This window comes from Micropterus dolomieu, linkage group LG01, assembly GCF_021292245.1.
Source record: "Micropterus dolomieu isolate WLL.071019.BEF.003 ecotype Adirondacks linkage group LG01, ASM2129224v1, whole genome shotgun sequence".
NCBI classification, from domain to species: Eukaryota; Metazoa; Chordata; class Actinopteri; order Centrarchiformes; family Centrarchidae; genus Micropterus; species Micropterus dolomieu.
Genome location: NC_060150.1, coordinates 35,202,717 through 35,227,784, shown reverse-complemented (window position 1 = coordinate 35,227,784; position 25,068 = coordinate 35,202,717). Strand labels below are relative to the sequence as shown.

At 40.1% G+C, this 25,068-nt stretch overlaps 3 protein-coding genes across 12 annotated transcripts in view; 1 reads left to right on the top strand and 2 right to left on the bottom strand.

Annotated features, from left to right (window-relative positions):
• sulf1 (sulfatase 1) overlaps positions 1-25,068 on the top strand; it is a 123,603-nt gene that overhangs the window by 16,747 nt on the left and 81,788 nt on the right. The window lies entirely within an intron of this gene.
• Positions 4,781-5,209, bottom strand: LOC123981725 (musculin). Its single transcript, XM_046066825.1, has one exon. The coding sequence runs from the start codon at positions 5,207-5,209 to the stop codon at positions 4,781-4,783; it is 429 nt and encodes a 142-aa protein (XP_045922781.1).
• trpa1b (transient receptor potential cation channel, subfamily A, member 1b) lies at positions 8,705-25,044 on the bottom strand. Its single transcript, XM_046066812.1, has 27 exons — positions 24,949-25,044; positions 24,460-24,622; positions 24,075-24,250; positions 23,144-23,251; positions 22,827-22,935; positions 22,098-22,243; positions 21,175-21,311; positions 19,389-19,437; positions 17,994-18,093; positions 17,787-17,887; positions 17,100-17,275; positions 15,668-15,832; positions 15,366-15,480; positions 14,975-15,141; positions 14,500-14,590; positions 14,346-14,405; positions 14,154-14,246; positions 12,863-12,933; positions 12,566-12,722; positions 11,727-11,816; positions 11,329-11,498; positions 11,105-11,234; positions 10,351-10,533; positions 10,162-10,230; positions 9,506-9,607; positions 9,283-9,398; positions 8,705-8,915 (listed from the first exon to the last, which is right to left on the bottom strand). The coding sequence occupies exons 1-27, from the start codon at positions 25,042-25,044 to the stop codon at positions 8,705-8,707; spliced, it is 3,351 nt and encodes a 1,116-aa protein (XP_045922768.1).

Below are 25,068 nucleotides of genomic sequence, written 5' to 3'. Positions count from 1 at the left end.
GCCCCCTCCCTCCTTTTTTCCCCCCCCCCCCCCCTCTGTTTGGCTCGACCTTCCCTTTCAGAGAGTTCAGCTCATCCTGCCACAAAGAGCCTCCATTCTCTCCTGAGAGGAGGCTGCCAGTCCGGCACTGTAACCCAATCACCTATCTAACAGAGGAGTGTGTCATCTCCACAGAGTAACAGGAAGTCTCGCGCAAAAGACAGATCTACGTCTCTCTGTCTCTCTCTTACTCACCAGAGGGCATGTGCATACATACAGATCTGGACGCTTGCAGCAACAAATTAACAACATCCTGGACAAAATAGCATGACATTTGATTTTGGGTACTTTTCGACATGGGGGTTTATATTGACATTGCCTGCCTTATCTTTTAAATCACAACAGAATTAGAATATTGTGTCAGCAAGAATACTAATTTCATGCACAGAAATGTGTCAGTATCATTCAGTGACCTCCAGCAAGACAAACACTTTCTCCCGCAACGTCCAAGTCCAGCTTTGGATCTGTTGCAAGTATCCTTAATCTTCTGGTTCCTCAGTTCATGGGCACATTCCTGGAGATTGTGAGTGTGGATAGAGCATGTAACCAAAAAACATCCACATCCATGTTGCACTGCAATTTGGCTGCAATAATCAGAATCTGCACAATTTTAGAAAAGGCAATACCCCAAATCTTACCTTAAAGTCCTGTTTTAGGATGACAGTTAGTTCAGGGTTCAACATTTTCATACCTGGAAAGAATGTATTTTTAAAAAAAACAAAGCCTGGACACAGCAGAGGAACTAATCTCCCCATGGGGAAGTGTATACATTAGGCAAACGTGATTGAAATAGTTTGGGATTTACATATCCCTTTTCTCATTAGTGGTATTGAGTGACTGGATATTGAATAACAAACACGCTCAAAGTGGGTTTGGAAAGCTCAAAGCGTCCAGGCTGGATTCCTGCAGGCTGTAAGGGTTGAAGTTAGTGCTTTTTTGGGCAGCTACAAAGGCAGCCTCACTGAACCCCCCGATGTTGCCTTTGGACCCATAGTTCCTTCCTGCTCATGGAAATTCTTCTACAAACGAAAAATGTTTCAGTCTTACCAAAAAAAAGAAAAGACAGTTGGATTGTGCTGAGCCTTGATGGCTGACAATGCAATTTTATATCAAAGCAATGTGCTCCGCCTGAATAAAATTAATATCTGATTACGCTAGTTTAAAGAAGGGATGAAAAAAGAATAATGATAATGAAACAAGACAAAATGTGAACAGCCCACAAAGAGCAAAAGGGCAGATGTACTGCAGTTGTGTTCTCATTTAATAAATGCAGGCGTTTGGTTAAAAAAACACAAAACACGGTTAATTGAACAAGTGATGTTTGGTGACTATGTGTTGAGGAAGAAATCAAGGAAAAGGAATTAAATGCACAGCTTTCCAAATCCCAACATACTGCACAGTGCCAAGGAAAGCAGCAAGTGTCTCATTTTGTGTGAGCATGCCAGCTATTGTGATGTTGTGCTGACCTCTGCTGGACATAAAGATTCATGGCTCTTGAAATTCAAGATATTGCATTGTATATTAGGGATGTTCTAGTTCATGTGTGTATTTAAACCTATGATTCTTTAAACATGCTTATGGTAGCAAAGAAGAAAGCTTTCTTGCATTAGGACGGTTAAAAATCACGTTTTTGTGCACTTCTGTTCACTTTGTCTGTAATTTTCTACCCCCACAAACAAAACTCTTTCCAATTTACTTGTACAGTTTTTTTTACTTAACTCAATCTAAAAACAAAATGTATAGAAATCTATCCGCCTTTTTCACAGCTGGCATTCTGACTTATCCTAGTAGGAAAACTACAGCTGTAACTAACAACTTTAACGGCAGCTCTGTTCTATTCGAGTGTCCCAATAAGTCATGACAGTGTGACAGTAAACCATCATTAATTTTATCATTTATACCTTTACGTTTTTCTTACTGCAACATGTCAGAAATGTCCTCTAATATCGCTACCTTTAGAACCTCATACTGCTAATCACACTGTCCTCTATTTAAACTTCAAGGCAAATTCTGCAAACGGTGTAAGAATATTCCACTGGTTGCCAATGCAGCTTTCCTTGTTTTGGGAAATATCTTCCATTTAGTGTCAGTATGTTGAAATACGACAGAACAATCTGATTGCTGTGCTAGTATGAAGAAAATGAGACTTTAAAAAAAAAATCTTACAACATTTCGATTTTCACTGAAAACTGTCATTTCATTCAATCTGCAGACTTTTAAATTTTAAAGATTTACAGATATACAGTAAGTACTGCACCGACAAGGTCATTTTTCATCATAAGATCTAATTTATTTTAACTCTGCAAAGTGACTATTTCAAATGTACCAAGTGTTGTACATTATCCTGACTTCTTAAGGTTTCTTTTCACGTTCACATTCCTCACCACTAGATGCCACTCATGTGGCATTACAAACTGCATGAGCTTCAATGAAACTTGCTACAGCACAGCAACACATTTTCAGCTTGGCAGCAGTGGTTGTGGCCAGCCTTGCCAAAAATTGGCACTAACCATGTGCTGTTTTATTTGCAAAATACAAAAGCTTCATTCCCAGAGAACTGAGATCAGCTCACTGCAGGTAAGCCAGTCCACAAATATCATAATTTTGTTGACATGCCGTGTTCTGATGAATGGCACCTCATTTTCAGTGCAGTCAAGATGCATGTAAGACATTAACAAGTTGCATTCCCTCAGAGCCACATTTGAAGTTGATGGTGCGAGAAGAGAGGCAGGCTGAGTGTGAGAAGGCAGCTCATTAGCTGTCCGGGTCCAGCAGAGTGGCTGGCTTCTCCCAGGAGAGCAGTTCAGAGTTCTGGGAAACTCACCAACACGCCAACAGCTGCGGCTCCACATGAACCTGATGAAAACTCTTCCTCTTTCTCCTCTCTTCCTCTCTTTCTTCATCTCAAGCACTTTGTCAGTCTGTCCCACCAGACTGGATCTCCATCCATCTGTACTCACATCATTTTGGACTCGTAAGATCAAGAGATCACTGTCACTCGTTCTCTGTCTCTCTCGACTAAGTGTGGATGTTTATGAGCATGTGTGCAAGTCTGGCTCTGGTGTGTGTTTGGGGGGGGCTGCTTCTGCTCCTCCCCTGAACTTTTGACCAAGTTCTATGTTTTGACTGAAATATGAACAACTGCATTCCCTCTGATCACATGGCTCGAGATCTCTGGACTGCATATAAAGCTAACTCATTTATACATTTAATGACCATATAGGAGATTTACACATTAAACAATCATGATGTTGTGATGGGTAGAGAATTGTGCACTGAACAAGCTTCATGTCCGAGATACAATTGCATCTGCATTGTATCAGAGTTAATTTTTTAGACAACTATTAAATTAAACAACTATGTGTGTATATCTATTAAAAATGTCTAAATTTGAGATATCTGCAGAAATGTGATGTTGGTTACATGTACAAATATCAGCCTTTTTTAAAATCTGCTTTTCATGTCAGTGGTGCAGCTATACTGGGCATCAGCAGACTCATCTGCTACAGACATTTTATTTAAACCATCAAGATTAATGGATTTGTGTTCTGTGCATTTGAAGCCACATGACCACCTGTGCTCAGAGTCCTGACTGCAGATGACTCACAATGAGATGCTGCTAAATCTCTACTGGAAATATTTCAAGGAGAGAAGACAACATTTATAAGCAAATGAGTTTATCTTAAATGCAAACATATTAAAGGACAAACATATCACAAACACAATAAATACTGTAGATCTATAACATGGCAGAATCCTGCGGCACATTTTAGCTTGGAGATCGCCATAGAGTCAAGTAAAAGTAGCAAAACAGACATAATTTTGAGTTGTGAGGTGGTTTTGTGAAATGCACTCTAAGACCTGTCAAAAACACCCAAATCTATACAGATAGGAATACTACACATTGCTACTTTATACAGGCAGAGCTCCCAACACTGTATTGTACATAAATAAGGTTTTATCAACCGGAATATTTGTAACACTGTCTAACAAGTGACAAAAACATTAGTGGGAGTTTAAATCCAATATAAATGAGCTTACACATGGTGTAAACATGATGATACTAATTACAGCAAACATGCACAAAAGAAAATATATCTGAAAAAAAACTTGGGAGTGTTTATTGCTCTATCTGACATGCTCTGAAATACACAATCCACAGTGTTGAGTTGGATTTGATTCTTCGTTTAGGGGGCAGAGAGGGAGGTTGAGTCACAGCTACCAGCCAGTTCTCCAAAGATGGGCGCTGGACAAGAGGGGTAAACATTTTTACATTGTCTGCAGGTCTCCAGAAGAACCAAAGCTGGTGTTTGGTGACTCTATGCTGTGGCTCCACATAGTCTTACAGTGGATGAGATGTCCTGGCTGTCCTCTGAGCGCCCTGTCATCATAAATGGCCAGGTCTGTTAAAGCAAGAGACAACAAGGTTTAGCAGTGAAGAAACACATCCAGCACATGTTTTCCCAGACTCACTATAAATTACAATAGTCTTGATGAAGAGATAACCCTAAATCTTTAGAATGATACTTGATACTTGAAATATTATGATATTGTAATGATTATGCAAAAGAAATTACATAACAAGGTCTCTATGAAATTAGAATCTGTAGACTGTTAAAGTGGTTATTCATTTGTTGTGTAAGCCAATTTGTTAAAACAAAAGTAAACATAGATGTAGGCCTTATTTCACTTTAAAGCCTGTTTTCGTATCTTAACATGTTTGTTTCGCAAAGTTAAATCTTCATACCAGATTGACTGGGTGCGCAAAGCGGTTCTCGTATCGGTCGTCGTGCAGAAGCTGTCTCAGGTGAGAGATGTAGCTCGAGGCGAGTCGAAGCGTGTCCAATTTGGACAGTTTGGTGTCCGCTGGTACCCAGGGGAGGCTGGTTTTTAGTCTGGAGAAGGCTTTGCTCAGCACTCTCATCCGCGCCCTCTCCCTGGCGTTGGCCGCGTTTCTTTGCGACTGCCGCGCTTCCCTCTGGTGCGCCTTGGAGAGTTTGCGCTCATGCTTGGTCCTCCCCTCCACACCGTCATCTTCGAAGTCGTCATCCGAATACTGGCTGGGATTATAGCAGTTAATCTTCCGTGCGGTCCTCTCCATAGTGGTGGCAGTCCTTCTGCAGCATGTCTTATAGTCCTCAGCGTCACTTGCAGCAGAGCCGGTGGACATGGCTGCTCCACCTGTGCCTTGGAGGCGGACACGAGTGGCAGTTTAGGGACAGCAGTGACTGAAGATCTAGATTCTCAGCTTGTTGATATTTTAGTAAAAGACACGAGGTCGGAAGTCAGCAGACACAACTTTTAAACTCCCATTTGGTAACGCTGCAACTTATCTTGCCCTGAAATATCACCGCTTGACAGTGCACCACTACAGTACCAACTGCTTGAGGTCAAGTCTGAAAATTGCAGCTCTCTCTAAAACTGAAACATGCCTCCTTGCTTAGCTACCCCTCTAATTTAAGTGTCAAAGACTTGGCATCTGTACAGAGTTTTTTGTGAACATTTCTCCTCCCCTTTTTCTCCAAACCCTCATGACCTCAGTAAGACCACAACTCTGTCCCCCTATGTATACTGTTAAAGACTTAAGTTGCTCATCTGCAACTTGTTAACTATACTAATCCCTGTAAATGAATGGCCTATTATTGGTAAATCTAGTGGCAGGTGTGATGAAATTGCCAGAGTCAATCCTTCTAATATGTTGTATTACAGGAGGGCATAACTTCCCTGACAATAATACACACAACCCATTTGCAACATTTGGAAATGTACATATATAGTAAACATTTCCTACGTTTGTAGGTTCCACAGATGTGTTTTGGTAATAGAAATGTCTTGAGGACCTTATCAAAAGTGCTTAATCCTTTGCTGGTTTCACAGAGGGATTGGGTTTCTGCAGATGGAGCAGCCTTTCACACGAAGCCTGGCGAGCACCAGCCCCAGCTGTTATCGGTTCCCATGACATCTGGAGCGTTGGCATGACAAGGGTGTGGCAGAGGCGAGGGGGCATTGTGTTCATTCCCATTGTATCACAATTTTTTATTACTGTGCAATTTGGTCATTTTTGCCTTTGTTTTATGTCCTTTTCAGAGTGCAGCCACAGATAGAGACCAGACAGGGCAGCACGCGTGGATTGTGATCAAGAGCTAACAGAAGAGGAAAGAGAAGAAGAGACTGAGATTACTTGCAGAGATGCCATACTGCATCTGAGAAAGAAATGTGTTTTGTACCAAACTCCACCCTTCAGACGGAATATCAGCTGTAGTCTGTGAGATTTACAAAGTACAGTGAGCACATTGCACTATGTTCAAAAATGTAAGTCAAACTTTGGGGGACACTGTAAGGAGCTTGGAGGTGTGGGAGCACAATTTCTCTGAATAAATGAAAGGCTCTGTGTCCATACAGTACGTATAAGAACCACCCTTTACTTACTCAAGATATTCCCAGAAAATCCCAGGTCCCTGATAGCTATTACTCCACATAATATGTGTGAAATTTAGATTTTTTTTATGACAATAGCAAGACTTTGCCAAGAATTACCTAACCGCAGCTGAGATGCACGCTTGATTTTGGTAGCTGGCCATGCCAGGGACACTAGCTGTACTGTCCTGTAGTTCCCAGGATGGTGTGTAATTTTTTCCAACATGCTGGCTCTCCTCTCATTTTCTTAAATGACTAATATATTAAGTGTTTCAAAACCAGCTATACTTATTTCTTACCTGTTTACAATAATGTTCCAATTCAATTTTTCCATTTTCCTAAATGCAAGTCACTGTGATTTTAAAGTGCACTGCAGTTTTCCACTGCTCAAATTCCCCCCTTTCACAGACCAAGAATGCTCCCTAATCCAAGCACACATTCCCATGCTTCCCACAATCCCGCTCTTCCGTGCAGTTTTCAGAAGAAGACCTGGACATCAGCTGGACCTTGGAGGCATCCCCGCTCTTAGCTTATCCTTGGATGTGTCATGAGGTTGAGATATTAAGTTCCACTTGTGCTGGTAAGACAGTCAGAGCTCCAGGCAGGCTGCCATCTCATCCCCTGTCACGGCATCCATCAGCGAGGTGGACGGCCTGACTGACACCCTTGAAGGTGCAAGCTAAGGGATTCTGCTGTTGGATTTACTCCTCATTTTATAAGCTGTCATTTTTTTTTTTTTTTTTTTTTTACATAACATGAAAAGGTATCGGTTGGGTGACACATATTTTAACCTGCTGCTTTATTCACTGTCAACAAGAAGCAGGTTGAGATAAAAGAAGGGTGCTCATTAGTCATTCTGTAGATGTAGTTCCTCAAACAAAAGCAGAAAATATTGTCCAAAACATCAGTGTAATTGATGGTAACATGGTTATTGTATTTGCCATGGGAATAATTAAATTCAGGGCCAACAGTAATAAATATCACTTGAAACTTGACTTGAAGGGGGAGCTAGCATTTGTCTATCAGCAAAGACTTTCAGGGGTCGCGACCTCTATCGGGGCCTTATGCTGGAGAAGCAGAGGGACAGGTGCAGGCTCATGATGTCAGAGGCCTTTCTCCAACCTATGCTTCCCATGATTGCCACTGAAAATCCATCAAACATAGCAAAGTTTTGGAAGTTTGTGTCCTGCATTAAACCATTCCCAGCCTGCATCAGCTTACAAGACACCACACATTAATATTAACCGGATCGAGAATTGAGAAACAATAACTGCAAAGATTCCAAAAATAAAGACACAATTCTTGGGATACTCATAAAGCATATTGTGTATATTGTTATGTATTAAAAAGTCCATCTTGCTATCTTATAGTCACTATGGAGACTCTTTCATCCAACACATCACATTGATTCATTCATAATCAAAAATCAAATAATCCTATACTCTTTCAATTTAATAGAAGTTTTGAAATTGTTTACATCATCCAACACCATTGAACATGCAACTGTATACAGTTTATAATATATGTCTCATCATTGAACATGTAACTAGTATACGTTTATATATCTATGTCTGTGCTTCTACAAGAATGGTCTTCATGTTATTGATGCATTTGTATAGATTTCAAATACACCAAGGAAATAGATAATTTTGCTATGAGTTTCTTCATAGAAATCCTTGTTGTCACACTAATTCATTCACACATGGGAGGATCTTACGTCACATGCTGTGTCTCAACCAACAAACTGAAATTTGATGGAAACCCATTCCTTTCTCTTTTAAGATCACAGACATGTTTAATAATTGGGTGTAACAAACAAAGACAATATGGAACATCATATTTTAGAGATAAAAGTAAAGTACATATAACACACAAAGACCACATTACAGCATTATAGAAACATCTACTGTGCGTTATAGGAGTCTGCAGACACACCACAAAATCAATGGGTCATTGGTGTAACATAACAGAGCCATACAGGACAAGAAATCTTGTTCAGTATGGCTGTTTCAGCCCACAAAGACAATTTTAACAACAACCCCACTTAAACCATAGGTCTGAATTCAGTTTGCAACCCTATTCAGTATTAAACGACACAAGTAAAGACAACACAATTAAGTGCACTTAAATTGTTGCATATAATCTTAATATATTAAATCACATTGTGCGATGTGTGTCATATGATTATGCAAGTTAAAACCAAGACTTTTATAGTGTCGTTATAACTCATTTTTTTGTCTCATCCTCCTCATTTCTTTTTGGACTCGATGGCCTTCATTAGCGGGACCCACCGAGACACGGTGTGTTTTCTTGGTTTGGCCTGACTCAAGGTTTGCCACATGCCTCTGACGTTCACAGGACCATCGTACTCATCGGCCTCAGAGGTGATCTCCATCTTCTGGATGATGAGCTTCAGGAGGTTGTGCTGCTTCTCCAGCGAGCTTGACATCTCCTTCATCCTGAAAGGTGGAAAACGTCAGTTCATGTGGCTCAAATACAGACTGCATTTAAACTCGAGTGAATTTATAATTGTGCTGAGTTTTTCCACGTAGCTTAAAGAAATACAGCCAGTCACATCTGGCTGTGACCTGGTCACATGCTCTGTTTCTTTGTAACCAGTAGGGGCTGCTCATGCATCAAACACTACTATTACATTTCTTAATATATCACAGTTGGTTCCTTATGGTAGCTCAATTTATTGAAAGCAACAATTACAAATTTACTTTTCATCATCTCACTAGTACTTCTTGGAGTACAATTTTATGATTCCAGAGAATAGAAAATTGACTCTCATGTGATTTTTATATGTAGCCTTGCATGCTTTACCTGTGCTTCTGCTTTTTGAGCTCATTCTCTAAAAAAGTGCAGCTCTGTGATTTGGCCTGCAGACGACTCCAGACTTCAGTCTCCTCGTCACCTGTGATTAATTGCCTCAGATAGTGCTGTTAACAAAAGTGGTAAGGATTAAGAAAGGGAAGTGACATAAGTTACAAAGACAAATCAAAATGCTGTACAGTACCTGTTGTTTGTTTTTAAGTATAGAGCATACCCTGGAGCACTTGCGATTGGGGTAGATGGTGATGGAGGGTTTGTCAACTCGTTTCACAAACCAATAAGGCAGCTTGTCTTCTAGAGCGGTGTGGAGGTCAATCTGGGGTCAGAAATTCAGACTTTCAGCCAGAGGTGCAACTTTGAAGATTACTCTTTTCAACTCAAATGTTCTCAAGCTACACAAATATCATATACTCTTCATTTTCCTTTTATTTAAAGATATTTTGGGACATTTTTTCCTTTATTTGATAGGACAGTGGATAGAGAGAGGAATGAGGAAGCAACAGGCATCACAGGGCTGCAGGCTAGATTCGAACTCGGGACACTGCAGTTAGGATTTGTACATGGGGTACGCGCAAGTACATCCGTCACATCAGTCACTTCTCACAATAATGTTGCCTTAACTTTACAGGCTCTGTTTGTATTGAAATCTAATCTATTTGGGTTACAATATCTTAACAATAAAATTGTTATTATTGTGTGTCACATTTTAAATGTCTATGTTCCAAGTCTTTTATAATCCCATCAAGGAAAGCCAGACTGTGCTAGCACAGAGCAAGCAGGGTAAAAGATGTGATGTCTTCTGTGTTTTTAAAATGCAACATGCAATTCTTTAAAAAGCTTTAGGAACGGATAAGCTGTTACCATACATACCTGCATAGCAATTCGTTTTAGGGCGGCATTCCTTTGTACTTCAGCAATGTCTCCAACTGCAAGACCAATCTGCAGTGCAACCAAACCCCAAATAAGAACTGCGTCATTTGTTCAGCAGTTTAAAAATATTAACTAGAAGCTTTTATGTGAGAGGTATATCGACACAACCGGCAGTCGGCCCATACTTACCATCAGGTTCACCAGCAGGATTGGCATGAACAGAACAAAGTTCACAAAAATGAAGTATGTCAGAAAACCAAAAGGAAGTTGATCATTCAGAAAAGCTTCCAGGAAGTTATTTTGGTAGTTCAGTTCCCCAACCATCATCACAAAGGTTTGCATCACAGAGAGTGGCACGCTCTGAAACTCTTCCTTCAGGTAGAAAATGAATGTCAATTTTATCTATCATAGTTAAATACTGTGGGACTTTTTCAGAGACGTGTAAAATCACAAATTCCTTTAAAACATGCATTGGCTCAATATTGACTCCCCAAAGCTTCTTTTTTAAATCGTTTTTAAAATTTAAACGTACTTTTTACCCATGTTAAAAATTTTTAATGTCAGCATTTTACTGGAGTACAGTGATCTTACACTGGGTAAAATGCAGCACATAACATGCATGAAGTGCAAACACAAGCTGTTCATGACAAAGTGATGAGTTTTCATTGGAAACAAAACATGTCTAACAATTGTTTTAACCCATTACCATTATCCAGTCTTTGTGCTATTTTTTTAAGTGACAACATCTTAAAAAAGTAATGGTTTATAATGAAATTGGTGCATTCTGGCTCTCAATAGGATAAAGCCTTTGGTATTAATAACCAACTGTCCTTTTATGCATCGACATAATAAACAAAAATTTCAGCTCCACTGCTGCCACTACTGGGCCCACTCAAGGGACATTTAGTCTTACTGAATTTTGATCAGTGCTTTCTTCTCCTACCTGGTTGAGCATTAGTGCATGGAACGCCAAACCGAACGCTAACACCAGGTACAAAAACACCATTACAATACGAATCAGTGTTCTCATAATTTCCCAAAACATCACAACGTAGATGCCAACACCCTCAAACCTGGAGAAACAGGAGATTATACCAGTTAGTGGCATCTGCACCTTAAAAAAGGCATTATGTTGAAATGACACAGTTGAGTCAGAGTGAACAGTACCTCTGGAGATAAAGGAGAAATCCAATCCAGGAGTTTAAAACCGCCATCGCCCCTACTTGCCAGTGAAAAGAACCCTCTGCATTGAGCATGATGGGAATGACGAACAGAAGAGAGAGGATGGCTGACAGCCAGTCAGACTGGTTGGAGTAATCCTTGAAGTAATTCCAGCGCTTTCAAGTGACAAGAAAAGAAAAATCAGCAAAGATACAAAATAATTAGACAGGCCAACAACCTGGTTGATATTTCGGACATTCTGACTGTGCCTGCAGTCCTGCTAATCTAAATCAGAGGACGCTCGTCCATCATACCGGATTGCTGGTGTGTCCACACAGACCTGGTGCTGAACAGATTTATGAGCACATGCTTCATGTGATGTAATGACACTTGTGTAACAGTACCTGTTGTGATATCTGCACCACTTCCTTTGCTATGGCGTAGATGTTCATGGCCAAGACCATCACCATGCAGATGGACAAGAACAGACTTTGCTGTGAAATGAAGAATATAGACATTTACTTTACCACAAAATGACAGTTGATTATTGTAACACTTTATTAAATTCAATCAGCTATGGTTTAAACAGCTTTGTGGTCAGAACTCTTTTGTGGTGTAATGTAGATTTGCCTTAAGAAAAAACTAATGCAATGATAAGAATGCTAATCTTGATACGATGTGAATGTTTCCTATATGGTTTGTAGCTCACAGATTATTTGGTTGAAAGTATGCTTCCAACCAAAGACCAGGGCAATGAATGTGCGACAATGAGAGAAGTAATTACAAGAAATTGGACAGAAAGAGGTGTGTAAACACAAATTCTTACAATGCTACAAGAGGAGTGGTATTAGATACTGGACTGAACCATTTGAAGAAAGGTGACATCTTAAGTATGTTTTGTTCTAGTTTAAACTCTCTGTTTTGTTCCGTTCCTAAAAAGTGCTGAGAAGTTGCTCATGTTCTGTTCTTGATCCTTTTCAAGGGTCATGATAAACCTGTATTTTACCAACACATAAACCGGACAGGCAGCTGCAACGTGACCAACATTCTTCACATATTTGTGTATTTTGTGTGTATTTGGAGAATTAAAAAGTATATTCACTAGGGGTGGGGATCAGGGCAGAATCATTCATGGTCAACACTAAAATATGTGTGTATGTGTCTAAATAAATTCCACATCGAACGTCGACAGTATGCTAACACAGAGTTTTAACTTCTTGAATTCTGATCATCTCATCATTACCTCTGTGAAAGATATGGGTACCATTTTGATACTGTGCTCGCCCGTGTGAGTGGTGTTCATAGTGGGCCTCAGAGTCACTATCAGGTGAGTCAGGGGCAGCAGGCCTAACAGGTACAAAAACATGTTGAGCACATGAGCTGTGCTCCCATAAGCAACCCTGTGGATTTAAACAAAGAAGGAGAAAGAGCAGTTTTAACGTTAGAATGACATGCAAAGTAAATAATGCATTGATATTTGGTGCTTTCAGCAGAGCACGCCAAAATGAGAAATGTGGGGGGTTAAATCCCATATACGCACCACTTCATTGCTAGGTACTTTTTGCAGACAGGGTGGTTCAGGAGTTCAATGCGGTTGTACTGCACCATCGCCTGCAGAAAGAGTCAGAAAAATAGCCTGCTGTTGATGGCACACAACAGGAAAGAACAGCCCGATGGCCAAAGCTTACAAATATGTATGTACGTATGTGCAATGTGTGATGATGTTAGCAGGCAGAAACATGCTATGAAGTATTTCTAACATTTGGTGGTAGATGGGATTGTTTATTTTTTTGCAATGAATCACATACTACATTGTGTATTACAAGAAGAAATGGTGCTTGCAGTGTGATTGACTATATAACAAAGATGATAATTAGCTGTTTAATGGGCATATCTTTGAACATTTGCATGCAGAGTGAACCCATGTTGAACTAACAATTAAAAAAAGAATTTTAAATTTCACAATATGAAATTACATATGGATGAGCACTGTGTAGCTTTTTGATAGGTTCATTGCGTACACTTTTGCCTCTTCAGCTCTCACTTTCCAACCGGAAAAAAACCCCAAAATGGCCTGTCACACATGACGGTCAGTAAATGATGAGTTGCCTACTCTCCCCATGAGCTGTCCCCTGATACATCCACTGCTGACAGTCAACAGCAATCTGTGATAAGAGATATTGACCACTAAGGCAGCCAACAGCAATGGAGAGAAATAGGCGTCACTCAGAACACATTTAGCAGCTTGACCATAAATATGTACGCCCAACACAGGGCAGCGTTAACAGGAGGAGAGAAGCCCCCTGACCTCACAGCTGATTCCCACCTGGGCCCTCGTTGGTGTCGAGGAGTCCAAGTAGAAAGACTGCACTTGCTCTTCTTCAAGTTGACTCAAAGCCTCTTAGCTATATTTGTTTCTCTGAATATGCTCTTTTGTAACATTTCAGGGCAGCCAGATGATTGAAAGTCGTATGAACTAGTGAAGTAGGAACAAGGTGTCATCTTTGTCATCAGTTTGTCATCAAGCCTAACAAAGAGGCAGGGCCACGCAATTGCGTCTCTATAACTAGCACAGGGAAAGTAAAATCTCTTGACTATGTAATTGTCTCTGCAGAAAAGTGGATGGAGAAAAGTATCACCACTGTCCCTTATGGATGAAAAGGCTAATCCTGATCAGATGAGCATGTACAGTATACGCAAAATTTGAGCCAATGCATACATAAAGGTGAGTGGTTAAGCCTATAATATATCCTTACCACTTCTCAATCATGGGGGAGTAGATTATTTGCATTCTGCACCAAAATTATATTTGAGGAAAATAAGTTGCTTACGTTGAGTGCAACCAGTGGCTGAATCCTCATGGTTTTGTCACTTGACTTCTGCGCTGCAAGGGGAGCTTGGAGCCATGTGAAACTGTATTCAATCTACACCAGATAAAGAATTGTTAAATTTTTTGCCTGGAATTTGTTTATACAATATAGACTAGTGTGATGTCTTGATTGTGGAACTTGTATCTGAATTACATGGTAGTCAGGACTGTTGTAGTCATCATCAGATTCCCTCACACAGCGATCCAACAGGTGCTAGTGCAGAAAGTAGAAACAAGACAGAGAATCTAAGGTCTTTGCATGTTCTAAAAAAGCAATGTAAACTGCATTGGATAAGGCTATGGCAAACCTTGTAGGTCTCAGGCAGAAACTCAATCATGTCTAGTATGGGACATCGCTGGCTGGACCCATGTTTGAACAGTCTCAAAGCCTCAGTACATCTGGAAGACGAAGAACACAAATGAATCTTAAAGCCACTGCAATCTGTGTAGAATGTATACATTTTGGACTTTGGCGCTACCCAGTGGTAGTTTTCAAAGAGAAATTGTGGTAAACAGGTATCCACATTCCTACTCCCAGGATTTAAATGATAGCATGATCACATAAAACTTTAAAATTGAAAGCCCTTACATGTCAAAAAACAACAAACATTCAAAGAATCAAAATTTAAGGATGAAGTGTTTCTTTATAGGTTGAGATAATTCTATAAACTTTTTGAAAGTCTTGAATCTGAAAAATGCAACCTACAACCTACCCCTAATATACATATTACATATACAAATAATAAACATATTATAGGTATGTTATACATATTAATAACACACCTGTCACTGTCAATTATAGCGTTGACCACTTCTGTTCTCCCGTTTTGCAGAGCTTCGTGGAGGAATGACGTGTCATTCTTGTTTAAGACGATCTCTGCTCCCCGAGCCAGCATGAGCCTGACTGCAGCCACATGTCCCTCTCTCGCTGCGATGTGGAGTGCAGTGTTCTGGTATATCAATACATAACAGGAGGCAGCACTCTGCATTTATTATACAACAGCGATGTCTGTATTATTCAATGCCACTGTTAGCTACAGTGTGCTGATGTGAGAAAAAAAACTGATTGTTGTTACAATTCATGAACTGTAGAAATAAACTTATAGTCTCAAAACTGTCATCACAAATAGGTGTAAAATTAATTACGAATTTGTTTTATGTTAAACATTCATACCCCATCCTCATCTGTTTTATCCAGTAACTTGAGATTGGCTGACAGGAGAATTTCCATAGTTTGTGTGTATCCTGCAGATGCAGCATGGTGCAGACATGTCCAGCCCTTGTAATCACTGTAATACATGACATAGTAAACAAAGAGGAATAAAAAATTATATGCAGGTTTGTATAATGTAAATTCTAACCACTGCATGTTTGTAAGAATAGCTGGACATTACATATACAATGGTATATTCCCCTGTGGTTTTGCATGTGTCGTTACTTTTTACATTTGTGTATGTGCATTTCTCCAGTCTTTACCTGTGAAAGAGAGCTCCTTTGCGCAACAACAGCTGCACCACCTTGGTGTGCCCCTCTCTTGAAGCTAAATGGAGTGGTGTCAGGCCTCGCTCATCACCTTCATTTAGCAGACGAGAGTCTGTGATGGTCTCTAATATTCGGTGACATGTATTGATGCGCCCATACCTTAAGAAGAGAGGGATGAGGAGAAGCATTGGGTTGTGGAAGAACTTTCACTGCTCTTCCACAACCTAATACTGCCATTGATCTCTGAAATGGAAATGCTTTTTGTACAAGGCCCACAGCACAACAGAGCCAGAGGTCGGGGGCAGTTACAGCACAGTTCATCTTGGCAATTGAGTATGTTGCACAAAGACACTTCAGATTGCTGTTACAGGGCTTGAACCTGTAGGTAAAATATAGTGAAAAAGTGCTGGGGGAGTGTTATAGACTAATGGCACTGTGAGAAGACATAAACAGAAGCGACACATTGGCTTGCGGTATGATCTTTCTCTTTGTCTTTGAACCTTTTAAGAAGGCTAGCAGCACTTTGTGTCAGTGCAGTGGAACAGGTGGGGAAAGGGAATGAGGTGTCTACAGTGTTAAAGCATGATATCATGGCGTGGCTTTCATTTGCCCTCTAGCTCTAATGAAATAGGTGTACATGATAGAAAAATCATAATCAATGATGTTGAATGTCCACTCATTTCACACTATTAGTACCATCTTCACATGAGCCTCACTAATTGAATTCTATTCTTGTGACAATGCCTCACTATATAATAGGTATGTCATGGCAATTAATCATCGAAAGGCTTTTGAGAACAGAAATTGCTCACTGGATTAAAACAGCAGTGAGGTAACAGTTTTAAATGTAGGCACATTGTTCATTTTTCATCTGACCACTGTTCAATTACTGTGATAAATGTCTTGGCTTTTGGAAGATCATAAGTCAAAGCCCTCTGAAGAGCCATTTTTGATTAATGTTTTATACTCTTGTGGTACGACTGATCAATACACAACACTCGTTACAGAGTAACTAGAAGAACAACGTCAGAAGAATGTGATCTTAAGCTGCCTGTGAAGCTGGAATTTTTAAGACAAGGAAGATGTGTCTATACTTTTTTACTTTTAACAACATTGCTAATTATGAAATTCTGTTGTGTAGAAAGCTATTGCTTCAGAGTTTTAACGGTAATACGGTGGATTACATGGGGCACTTTGTTGAGGGAGTGAAGAAAATTGATAGTTGTAGCTTAAAAATAGGAGAATATAAAAGGAAGAGAGTCAGCATTGCACACTGGTCAGCATCAACAGCAGTGACATTGCTGGCACTTCTTTTGGCCAAATGAGCAAAGTTTGAGCAGCAGCTTTGATTGAAAATCCGGTAAACTCAGTACTATTTAGTTCAATGATGTGGAAGGTTATGCCCTCAGGGAATAACTGAACTCACTGAGCAGCAAAGTGCAGGGCAGATTTCTTGTCCTTGGACTTGCATGTGAGGCCAACCTCCCCCGAGAGGCCCAGCATGTTCTTCACTGAGTCATGGATACCCAGTCTGCAAGCGTAGTGGAGTGGGGTGCAGCCCTCGTTATCCTCACAGCTCAGCAGTGCCTTTACACTGTTATTCTAAAGTTAGATGCATTATAAACACATGTATGATGTGCAGTAACATGTGTATTAAACAAAGCACAAAATACAAAAGCCGTAAGTATACTGCAGCAGTCACACTAAATAAAGGGCACACATTATATAACTTCTACCACGGCTACGGTTATACACACACACAAACCTACACACAAAAAAACTGAGATTATATAAATAATAACGTAGTGTTATAATATTTAAACACAGAGATCCTATTCACACAGTGGCTGTAAACAACTATTAAGTGTAAATATCAGCCTTCCTATGTGGCTCATTTTGAAGGCATCAGTGTAGCTTTAGGTAAAGCTTGCAATGTTTTAAAGGATCATCGGGCTTAGTGAGAGTATAATGAACTTCATCAGCTGGCATGAATGCAACTAGGCTCGAAGCAAGGACAGAGTAGTAATTAAACTCCAATCTTAATGACTTCTTTGTCTAAGCAGCATAAAGTGCATTTGATGAGTCACAAACAAATGCCATTTTTTGAGGGTACCTGCAGAACTTCTTCTGGGAGGTTTTTTAGACCCTTGGGCTGTAGAATGGCCAGGTGAAGGAAGTTACAACCGCATCTGTCTTTCACATTTACATTTGCCCCTAAAAGACATAAACAAATGCATGTGTTTGCACCTGCATTATCAGACACTTCACAAATAATATGAGCATTACTGGTGGTGAATTAGGCCACAGTACAGTAGCTCACCTTTTGACAGTAGTAGAGTCACAGTTCTCCATGCCCCGCAGCTCGAAGCCAGCAGCAAGGGAGTGTTTCCTTTACAATCAATGGCATTAAGGTCTGCACCCTGAGGAGAGAGGGCACAATGCACCCCAGAATTAACACATTCATTTTAACACTTCATTGCTGCAATTATTGCAAACAAATGAGACCATGGGAAAATTTAGCAACATCTACATAATAAATTCTACACTGCAGCTTCAACCACTTCAAGTTTCTTCAACCGGAGTAAGTTTTGGGAGCACTGTTATGAGGGTGTTATTTTGCAGACAACAAACACCCAAAGATCCCTCATTTTTTCATAATGTTACATCAGATATAGGCAATAAAGTGAGGTGTGTAGTGTGTAAGTTCATGGATAATGACATGAAATTGATATTTGATACACTTGACATGTTTAAGATTAAGATATAAGAAGTGTGGCAAAAATACAAAAGCAAAAGTGTAATGAAGTGATTAAACTGTGTGTTTTGTCTGCTCTAATGTAGTTGCAATTATGAGCATGTCTGGCTAACTAGCTTGCTACCTACAGTAGTAAACAAGACTATAATATAATTTAATATTTGGCATTTAGCATTTTATGTGTGTAACCCTTGAGTGCACATTTAAGACCTTTTTACAAGATTCTCAATTTAAAAATTGTTTGCTGGTTATGCAGCTAACACTAGCTTAATTAGCTTGCTAGCTACAGAAAGGTCTGCATCAGCAGCAACACTGTATTTTCAAAAGCAATTAAAACATGAATGAAGGAATTCCTCAATTAGAAAAAAATAAACAAGTAACATCAAAGCCTAAGAATTATCTCTGTCATGGCCTGATTTGTTCGTTATTCCAACAAGCGCCAACCCCAAAGTCCCCGTGAATCTTGTGCTGAAAAGCAAATTTATTCGCTGCAATTAGCTGGTCTTTGGTGCCAAGCGATGTCACTCTCTGTAGACCAAGTATATTTCCTGTTGCAGTGTTTGCTAACAGAATGAGTTGATAAGAGATAAATTTGGAACCCAGCTTTTTCCTAGCAACACAGTTCCACTAAAACAGTCTATGACGTGCAACAGATGGTGACAGATGGTCTACAAGCAACGGGTGGCACCTTTAACATTTACTAAGCCAAGAGGTGTGTTTAAAATTTCGAACATTGTTTGGTGACAATGGCAACACACATAGTGTAATGGTGTAACCCAATCTCTAAATGAATTCCAAGAAGCAGTGAGGACAGTCCTCAGCAAGACAGGAAAACAGCATTAAATTGCATTTAGGAAAGGAAAAGAGCATCTTTTTAGCCTGATATTGAAGGTGTGAATGTCCTTGGCCTAACAGGTGTGTGTGTGTGTGTGTGTGTGTGTGTGTGTGTGCCATATTTACCAAAGAAATTAGGTACTCTGCCAGCTCTGTGTGGTCAAATATTGTAGCCCTGGAAAAGTAAATACAGTTGTTGTAAAAACAGCCACACACATGACTTTGTGAGTTAAAGTCTTGCCAGTACTGTCCGATGTCAAATAAGGAAAATCTAAATCTAATCCTGCCTTGTCAGAGCATGACTTAACAACCAGATTTTCCATTGTGGTTACATCTTTTTTCTCCTGGATTGTAATGGCTCACTTCAATGAAGCACTGTAATAACTAATTCCTGGTATTCTGGTGACATTCTGCATCAAGAGAAATACTTAAGCGGAGGAAAGAAGATTTCCACGACTGAATGATGTCCACAGAGATAATCCAGAAATCTAAAATACACAGATAATGCAATGGCTGGGGAAAGACAGGAGCATGGCTATTGTGTTTTAGTACCAGCTATTAGTAAGTTCAGTCTGGGTATTTTACAGCACTTTGCAGCAATGAAATACAAGTAAAAATGTAGGGTAAGGACTTTTCTTTCCAGATGTCAAAAAGAGGGTAAACAGGATAACATAATAGTTCTATACCCCTCCCCCTGTCCTTCTATCAGGTTTCAATCTGCTGCTGTCTATGCCAACACAAACAGCTTTTAGATAAAATCAATAAGCATATCTTTATTATGCATTCATTTTATTGTTGTCCCCAATTAAAAGCTCATTATTCTGCTAGCCATACCCACAGGTTTTATGTCTATGTTCCTCTTTTTTGTCACTGTATTACAGTGCTGATATTATGCAGATGGATTGATCTTTACGCAGCATGAGCAAGCAGTTGAGATAGTAACCACAGATATTAGACACAAAAATGCAGTGATTTACTCTTTAAAGGGGCTTAACTATGAATATTTTAATTGAAACAATGTCTATTAATAAATGACAATGAATAAAAAATGTTTATAACTATACAAAGTACTTCTGAACATTATTAACATGTATTTGCAAAAACGTTGACAAAGTAAGTGCCCCTGTCGCACAAGCAAGTGGCAGAGTGAAATAAGAGTTTTATAAAATCGGATGTTGAAATACAACTGATAAGACAGCTTTCTCCATTTCGGAGTCTCTGGATCTCTCTGTTCCCTCAAAGGTCAGCACAGTCAAGATGGTTTACAATTGGTCAACCGTGTAATTTTGCATTTCAAAATTCACCAAAGTTGAACTCTACACAAAAGCCTTGTACAAATGTACAGGTGTAACAATTCCATTGAAGGGAACTGATTAAGGTCCTAAATTCTTTTGTTATTAATGTTGGTTTAATCGGCCTCAAAAGGAATTCTATAATAGCATGGAGGCCCAAGTCTGATCAAGTCTAAGTCTAAGTATTATTATTATTATGTGCCAAAGTGACACAATCAAATTTACATAGGTTTCGTGGTGCCATCACAATACTGATAAGTCTCAAACAGTCAATGCACTGGGCCAAGAAATTGTCCCACATATAACAACCCATGGTATCGATCTAACTCTCAACAAGGACGCAAATAAACATATTTTCCAACACATCTAACTTTTCCTTTAAGTCCTAAATGGTAAGCTCAAAGCTCAGCTACAAAGATATCATCAGAATGTATAATATCAGCAGAAATGAGGCCCTTGTGGAACTAAATTTCCATCTTGCCATTTTTGAAACCAAATGGACAAATACATGCTTTGGCATTATCATACAATTAGTGGACGCAATATAATCAGTACAGTATTTTAAATGGACTACCATTAAGCCATTAAACCATTAAGGTGGAGGGATAGTGTAAGCCCACCTGTGTAGAGGGGTCTGACATGCCCCATCACTTAGGTTGATGATGTCTTCCACTTGGTCAAAGGAGGACAGCATCAGTTTGACTACCTCAGTGGCACCCTGGGTGCAGGCCAAATGAAGCGGCGTGGACTTGTCATTCTGGACAGCAACAAATATGGATACGTTATGAGTAATGAATAATGAATAAATATAATGAATATTCAAAAGCCCTTCAAACATAATTATGTCTGCTCCGCAAAGAGACACTGTGACATGCTGAGTTTGACAGAGCAGAACATAAACACACACACACACACACATAGAGGAATTAGTAAGCTCTCACATGTACTCACTTACACACAAACGTATTGTACACTTCCCCAGTGTAACATTAGCAAAGTATCTCCCAGATTTGCTGGCTGAACACTGGGGGCTGTAACACAAGCCTTTAATGGGATAACCAGGACTGGCAGGAGGAGGCCAGTGATCGCTTCTCTCAGCTCCACTGTGTAAGTGGAGGTAATTTGTATCAATTTAGCCAACCGAAGCTATTACTGTACTCACTATTCCTGCTGTAGCTCTGGCCACTACCCCAGGGCTAGACATAACGATCACTACCAGATGGCCATGATAAGACTGACGTGCAGTACAGTACACAGACCCTTTTCCAGAGAATGCTTTGCAGGTGTAGGCAAATGAGCTCTGGATTATAAAACAATGCAAATCTGACAACATGTGCACTGGACAGATGAAATATTAGCAATCTGTAGCTCCCAGGGGTGGAATAGGTTGTAGGGTAGGGTGGAGTGGTAGGAAAAACAGTGGTGACAACCAAATTAATGTCTGCCCTTCTTCAAAATCCACTTTGAACTGGTTTAAACCAATGTAGAGATATATGTGACATCTTTTTGTTGTTGTTGTGCTTTTGCTTTGTGTTGTCAGTACCTGTTGCTGGTCGACTTTGGCCCCGGTAGCAAGGCAGAGACGGATGGCCTCGATATTCCCACCACGTACTGCTAGGTGGAGGGGACTGCTCTTGGACTTGTCTAAATAATTGATGTGGGTTTCAACTTGATGGCCAATCTCCTCTCCTGCCGTTAGATAATTAAAGAAACAGTTTCTTAATTGTGAATAAAACACCTAAAACATATAAGGCTCATTATAAAGGTGTCTTACCTATGCTTGCATGTATGAGCTTACTTGTTTTTATTGCTGACAAGCTTTCACAGCGATTTCATTTGCAGGGCCTCGGACTTATACCTTCCTTCTTTGACTTTTATATTTAGGCTCTTTGTTTTTATAGTGGATTGAAGTAAATAGTAATTGTGTCCGTTCATGGTGGGCTGTCTGTGTAAATTCCCAAACAGCACAATAATATGAATGCCCATCACTTCCCCTGCTGAGCAATTACAAAAATAACATAAATATTTCCGTGCTCTGACTAAACCTTCCTCCAACAACACAAGATTTACCAAACAGGCCTCCCACTGTGGATAAACACACTGTCAGTCTGTGGCATCTGGCCTGTGTACAAAGTAGCTCAAGCATTTTTCTTCTGAATGTCTCTGGGGGCTGAGGTGAACTCAGTTAAACGTGCTGTTTGGCCTTGTAAAAACTTTTTCATTACTCTCAGCACTCTTGATTTTTGATGATAGATCATTCTTTTTGTCATACCGGCCTTCAGGATGACTTCCATGGCTTTCTTTGCACCTGCGAAGGCAGCTGCGTGGATGGGGAAATGGCCGAGTTTGTTCTGTTGGCAGAGCCGCGCTCCATGCTTTAGCTTCGACAGACAGGAGAATGGATAAGGAGAAAGACAAACAGGGACAATTCTTTGACATAGACAAAGCTACAGTGGGCTGGCAGTCAGTATAAAGAACAGCTACATAATCTGTTCTGTGCAGCTGGACAGTTATCCTTTACAGGCTGTTGCAGGTAGACAGTGTGACTGAATGAATACATGAGTCTGAATACATCACTCTTGCACATACCAATATGCTGAGAGCCTCCCAGTTATTGATGGAACAAGCCAGTATCATCGGGGTGTTCCCAAGGTCTCCCTGCAGATTGCAGTCTGTAGTACTGTATGACAGCAGCAGCTGCAAGGGGGGGCAGAGATAAAGACTTAACAGTGAGCTCCATCCTGTTTCTGTCCTTAGCTCTCTTACATATACGCCTGCGTCATTTATCCTCTAACAGACTGCAGCTGTGTCAGATTGTGGAAAACAGCCAGATGCTATGGGGATGACGGGACAAGGTCTTTCCAAGTAGATGGTTGAGTCAGGTTTTGTCAGATGTGTTGTCAGTTGTCAGTTGATTTTAAAGTGCAGTGGCTGCTCTAAATGACATGTCCATGTGCTATAAAATATGTGATAACATGATTGTTTACTATCCTTTTTTCTTCACTTTGTTTGTAGTATGTTCTAGGACATCTAGATTAATGGCAGATGTAGTTTTACATTGGGCTTCTTGTTGGCATAATGGGTCTATCCGGGAAACTAAAGCTTGGATTGAAATGGTTATTGACTAATGCGAAATAATTGTCAAATTATTGGGGTGAAGTAACTATTTGATCTGTTTTTTTAATAAAATCTAATAGTAAATGAATAAGTATGAGCTATGAAAACACTGAGCATAACATTACTCATTCTGCAGACTGGATGTTTTCAGTGATGTGCTAACATGTAATGAAAAAGCACATCCAAGTCATCACTGTCTATGCGTAAGGCTGTGTTAGCATACTACAGTATGTGTGTTTACTTACCTTAAAATATTGACATGCATGCAGTGTGTCACTTGTGCTTATAAATAAATGTACTGCCTCTGCAATGGCGTGTTTATAAATGAGAAAACACAAAAACACAGGAGCAGACCCACTTCACATAAATTGTTATTTCAGCTGGCCACTCTCAGCTTCCTCACCTCCACCAGGCTGTTGTGTCCGTGGTTGACAGCCAGGTGCAGAGGGGACAGGAGGGCCGTGTTGAGGATGTTTGGGTTGGCCCCGAGGTCCAGAAGAGCCCTGCAGCTCTCTGCCTTGTTCCTCTCCACTGCCCAGTGTAGGGGCACGTTGCCCTGCTCATCACAGCTGTTCAGTTCTGGGATACAGGAGCACATTTAAACACACACACAAATGCAATTACATCAGGATGCATGTAGACACAGTCAACTCTTAGTGCCAGACACAGTACTCTGCAATGTAACTGTCACACAGTTATATAGTAACTTAAAGACAGAATTGCGGTGATTCACCATACAAATATTTTACCTGAGTGCAACTTATGATCGATGACCGAGGCATACCTACCCTGTGAGTCTATGGCAGTGGTGATGAATTGCATGAGGGTGACGTAGCCTCCTCCGGCGGCGTGATGAAGGGGACTAGCTCCACATTCATCTTTCTCACTCAGAACCTCTGGGCTCTTCTTCACCAGGTTTTCCAGGAGAGCCAGGTCACCCCTCTCAGCCAACTAGATGGTAACAGGGAGAGTGAAGATAAGAGAAGGTTCCATTTGTCTGTCCCTGATTTCACCACAGTGAGAATTGACTCACGTTTAAATACTGCTGTAACTATATTATAATGACTGCCTTTCAAGTTACACAGTGTTGGGAATACTGATAGGGTGTTACATAAACACTCCTAATATTGTAAATACTTTGTAGAAGAGAGAAACCACATCTTGAAATGCTTTATTGTGGTTCATATTGGTTGATTTCCCCATCCATTTTGTCTATTTAATATTGATTTCTCTGTGTAAATTTGCTTCTTTTTCTCAAGGTTTGCTGACAGCCTCACCTCAAATACATTTAAGCTTCCCAGCTCTGGATCCTCATCCTCTATCACATATGTGTAACAACTGGTCTGTCGTGCCACCTCTCTGCTGAAGTTCATCACTCAACTGACCGGTAGTGGAGA

What these genes read in the sequence shown, in the direction of transcription:
- LOC123981725 (XM_046066825.1), bottom strand. Translation starts at nt 5,209, where the DNA reads ATGTCCACCGGCTCTGCTGCAAGTGACGCTGAGGACTATAAGACATGC.
- trpa1b (XM_046066812.1), bottom strand. Translation starts at nt 25,044, where the DNA reads ATGAACTTCAGCAGAGAGGTGGCACGACAGACCAGTTGTTACACATAT. An exon ending in GGGAGGCTCTCAGCATATTG is followed by an intron (nt 22,936 to 23,143) that starts GTATGTGCAAGA and finishes TGTCTGTCGAAG; the next exon opens with CTAAAGCATGGAGCGCGGCT. An exon ending in AAGTACCTAGCAATGAAGTG is followed by an intron (nt 12,723 to 12,862) that starts GTGCGTATATGG and finishes TTAAATCCACAG; the next exon opens with GGTTGCTTATGGGAGCACAG.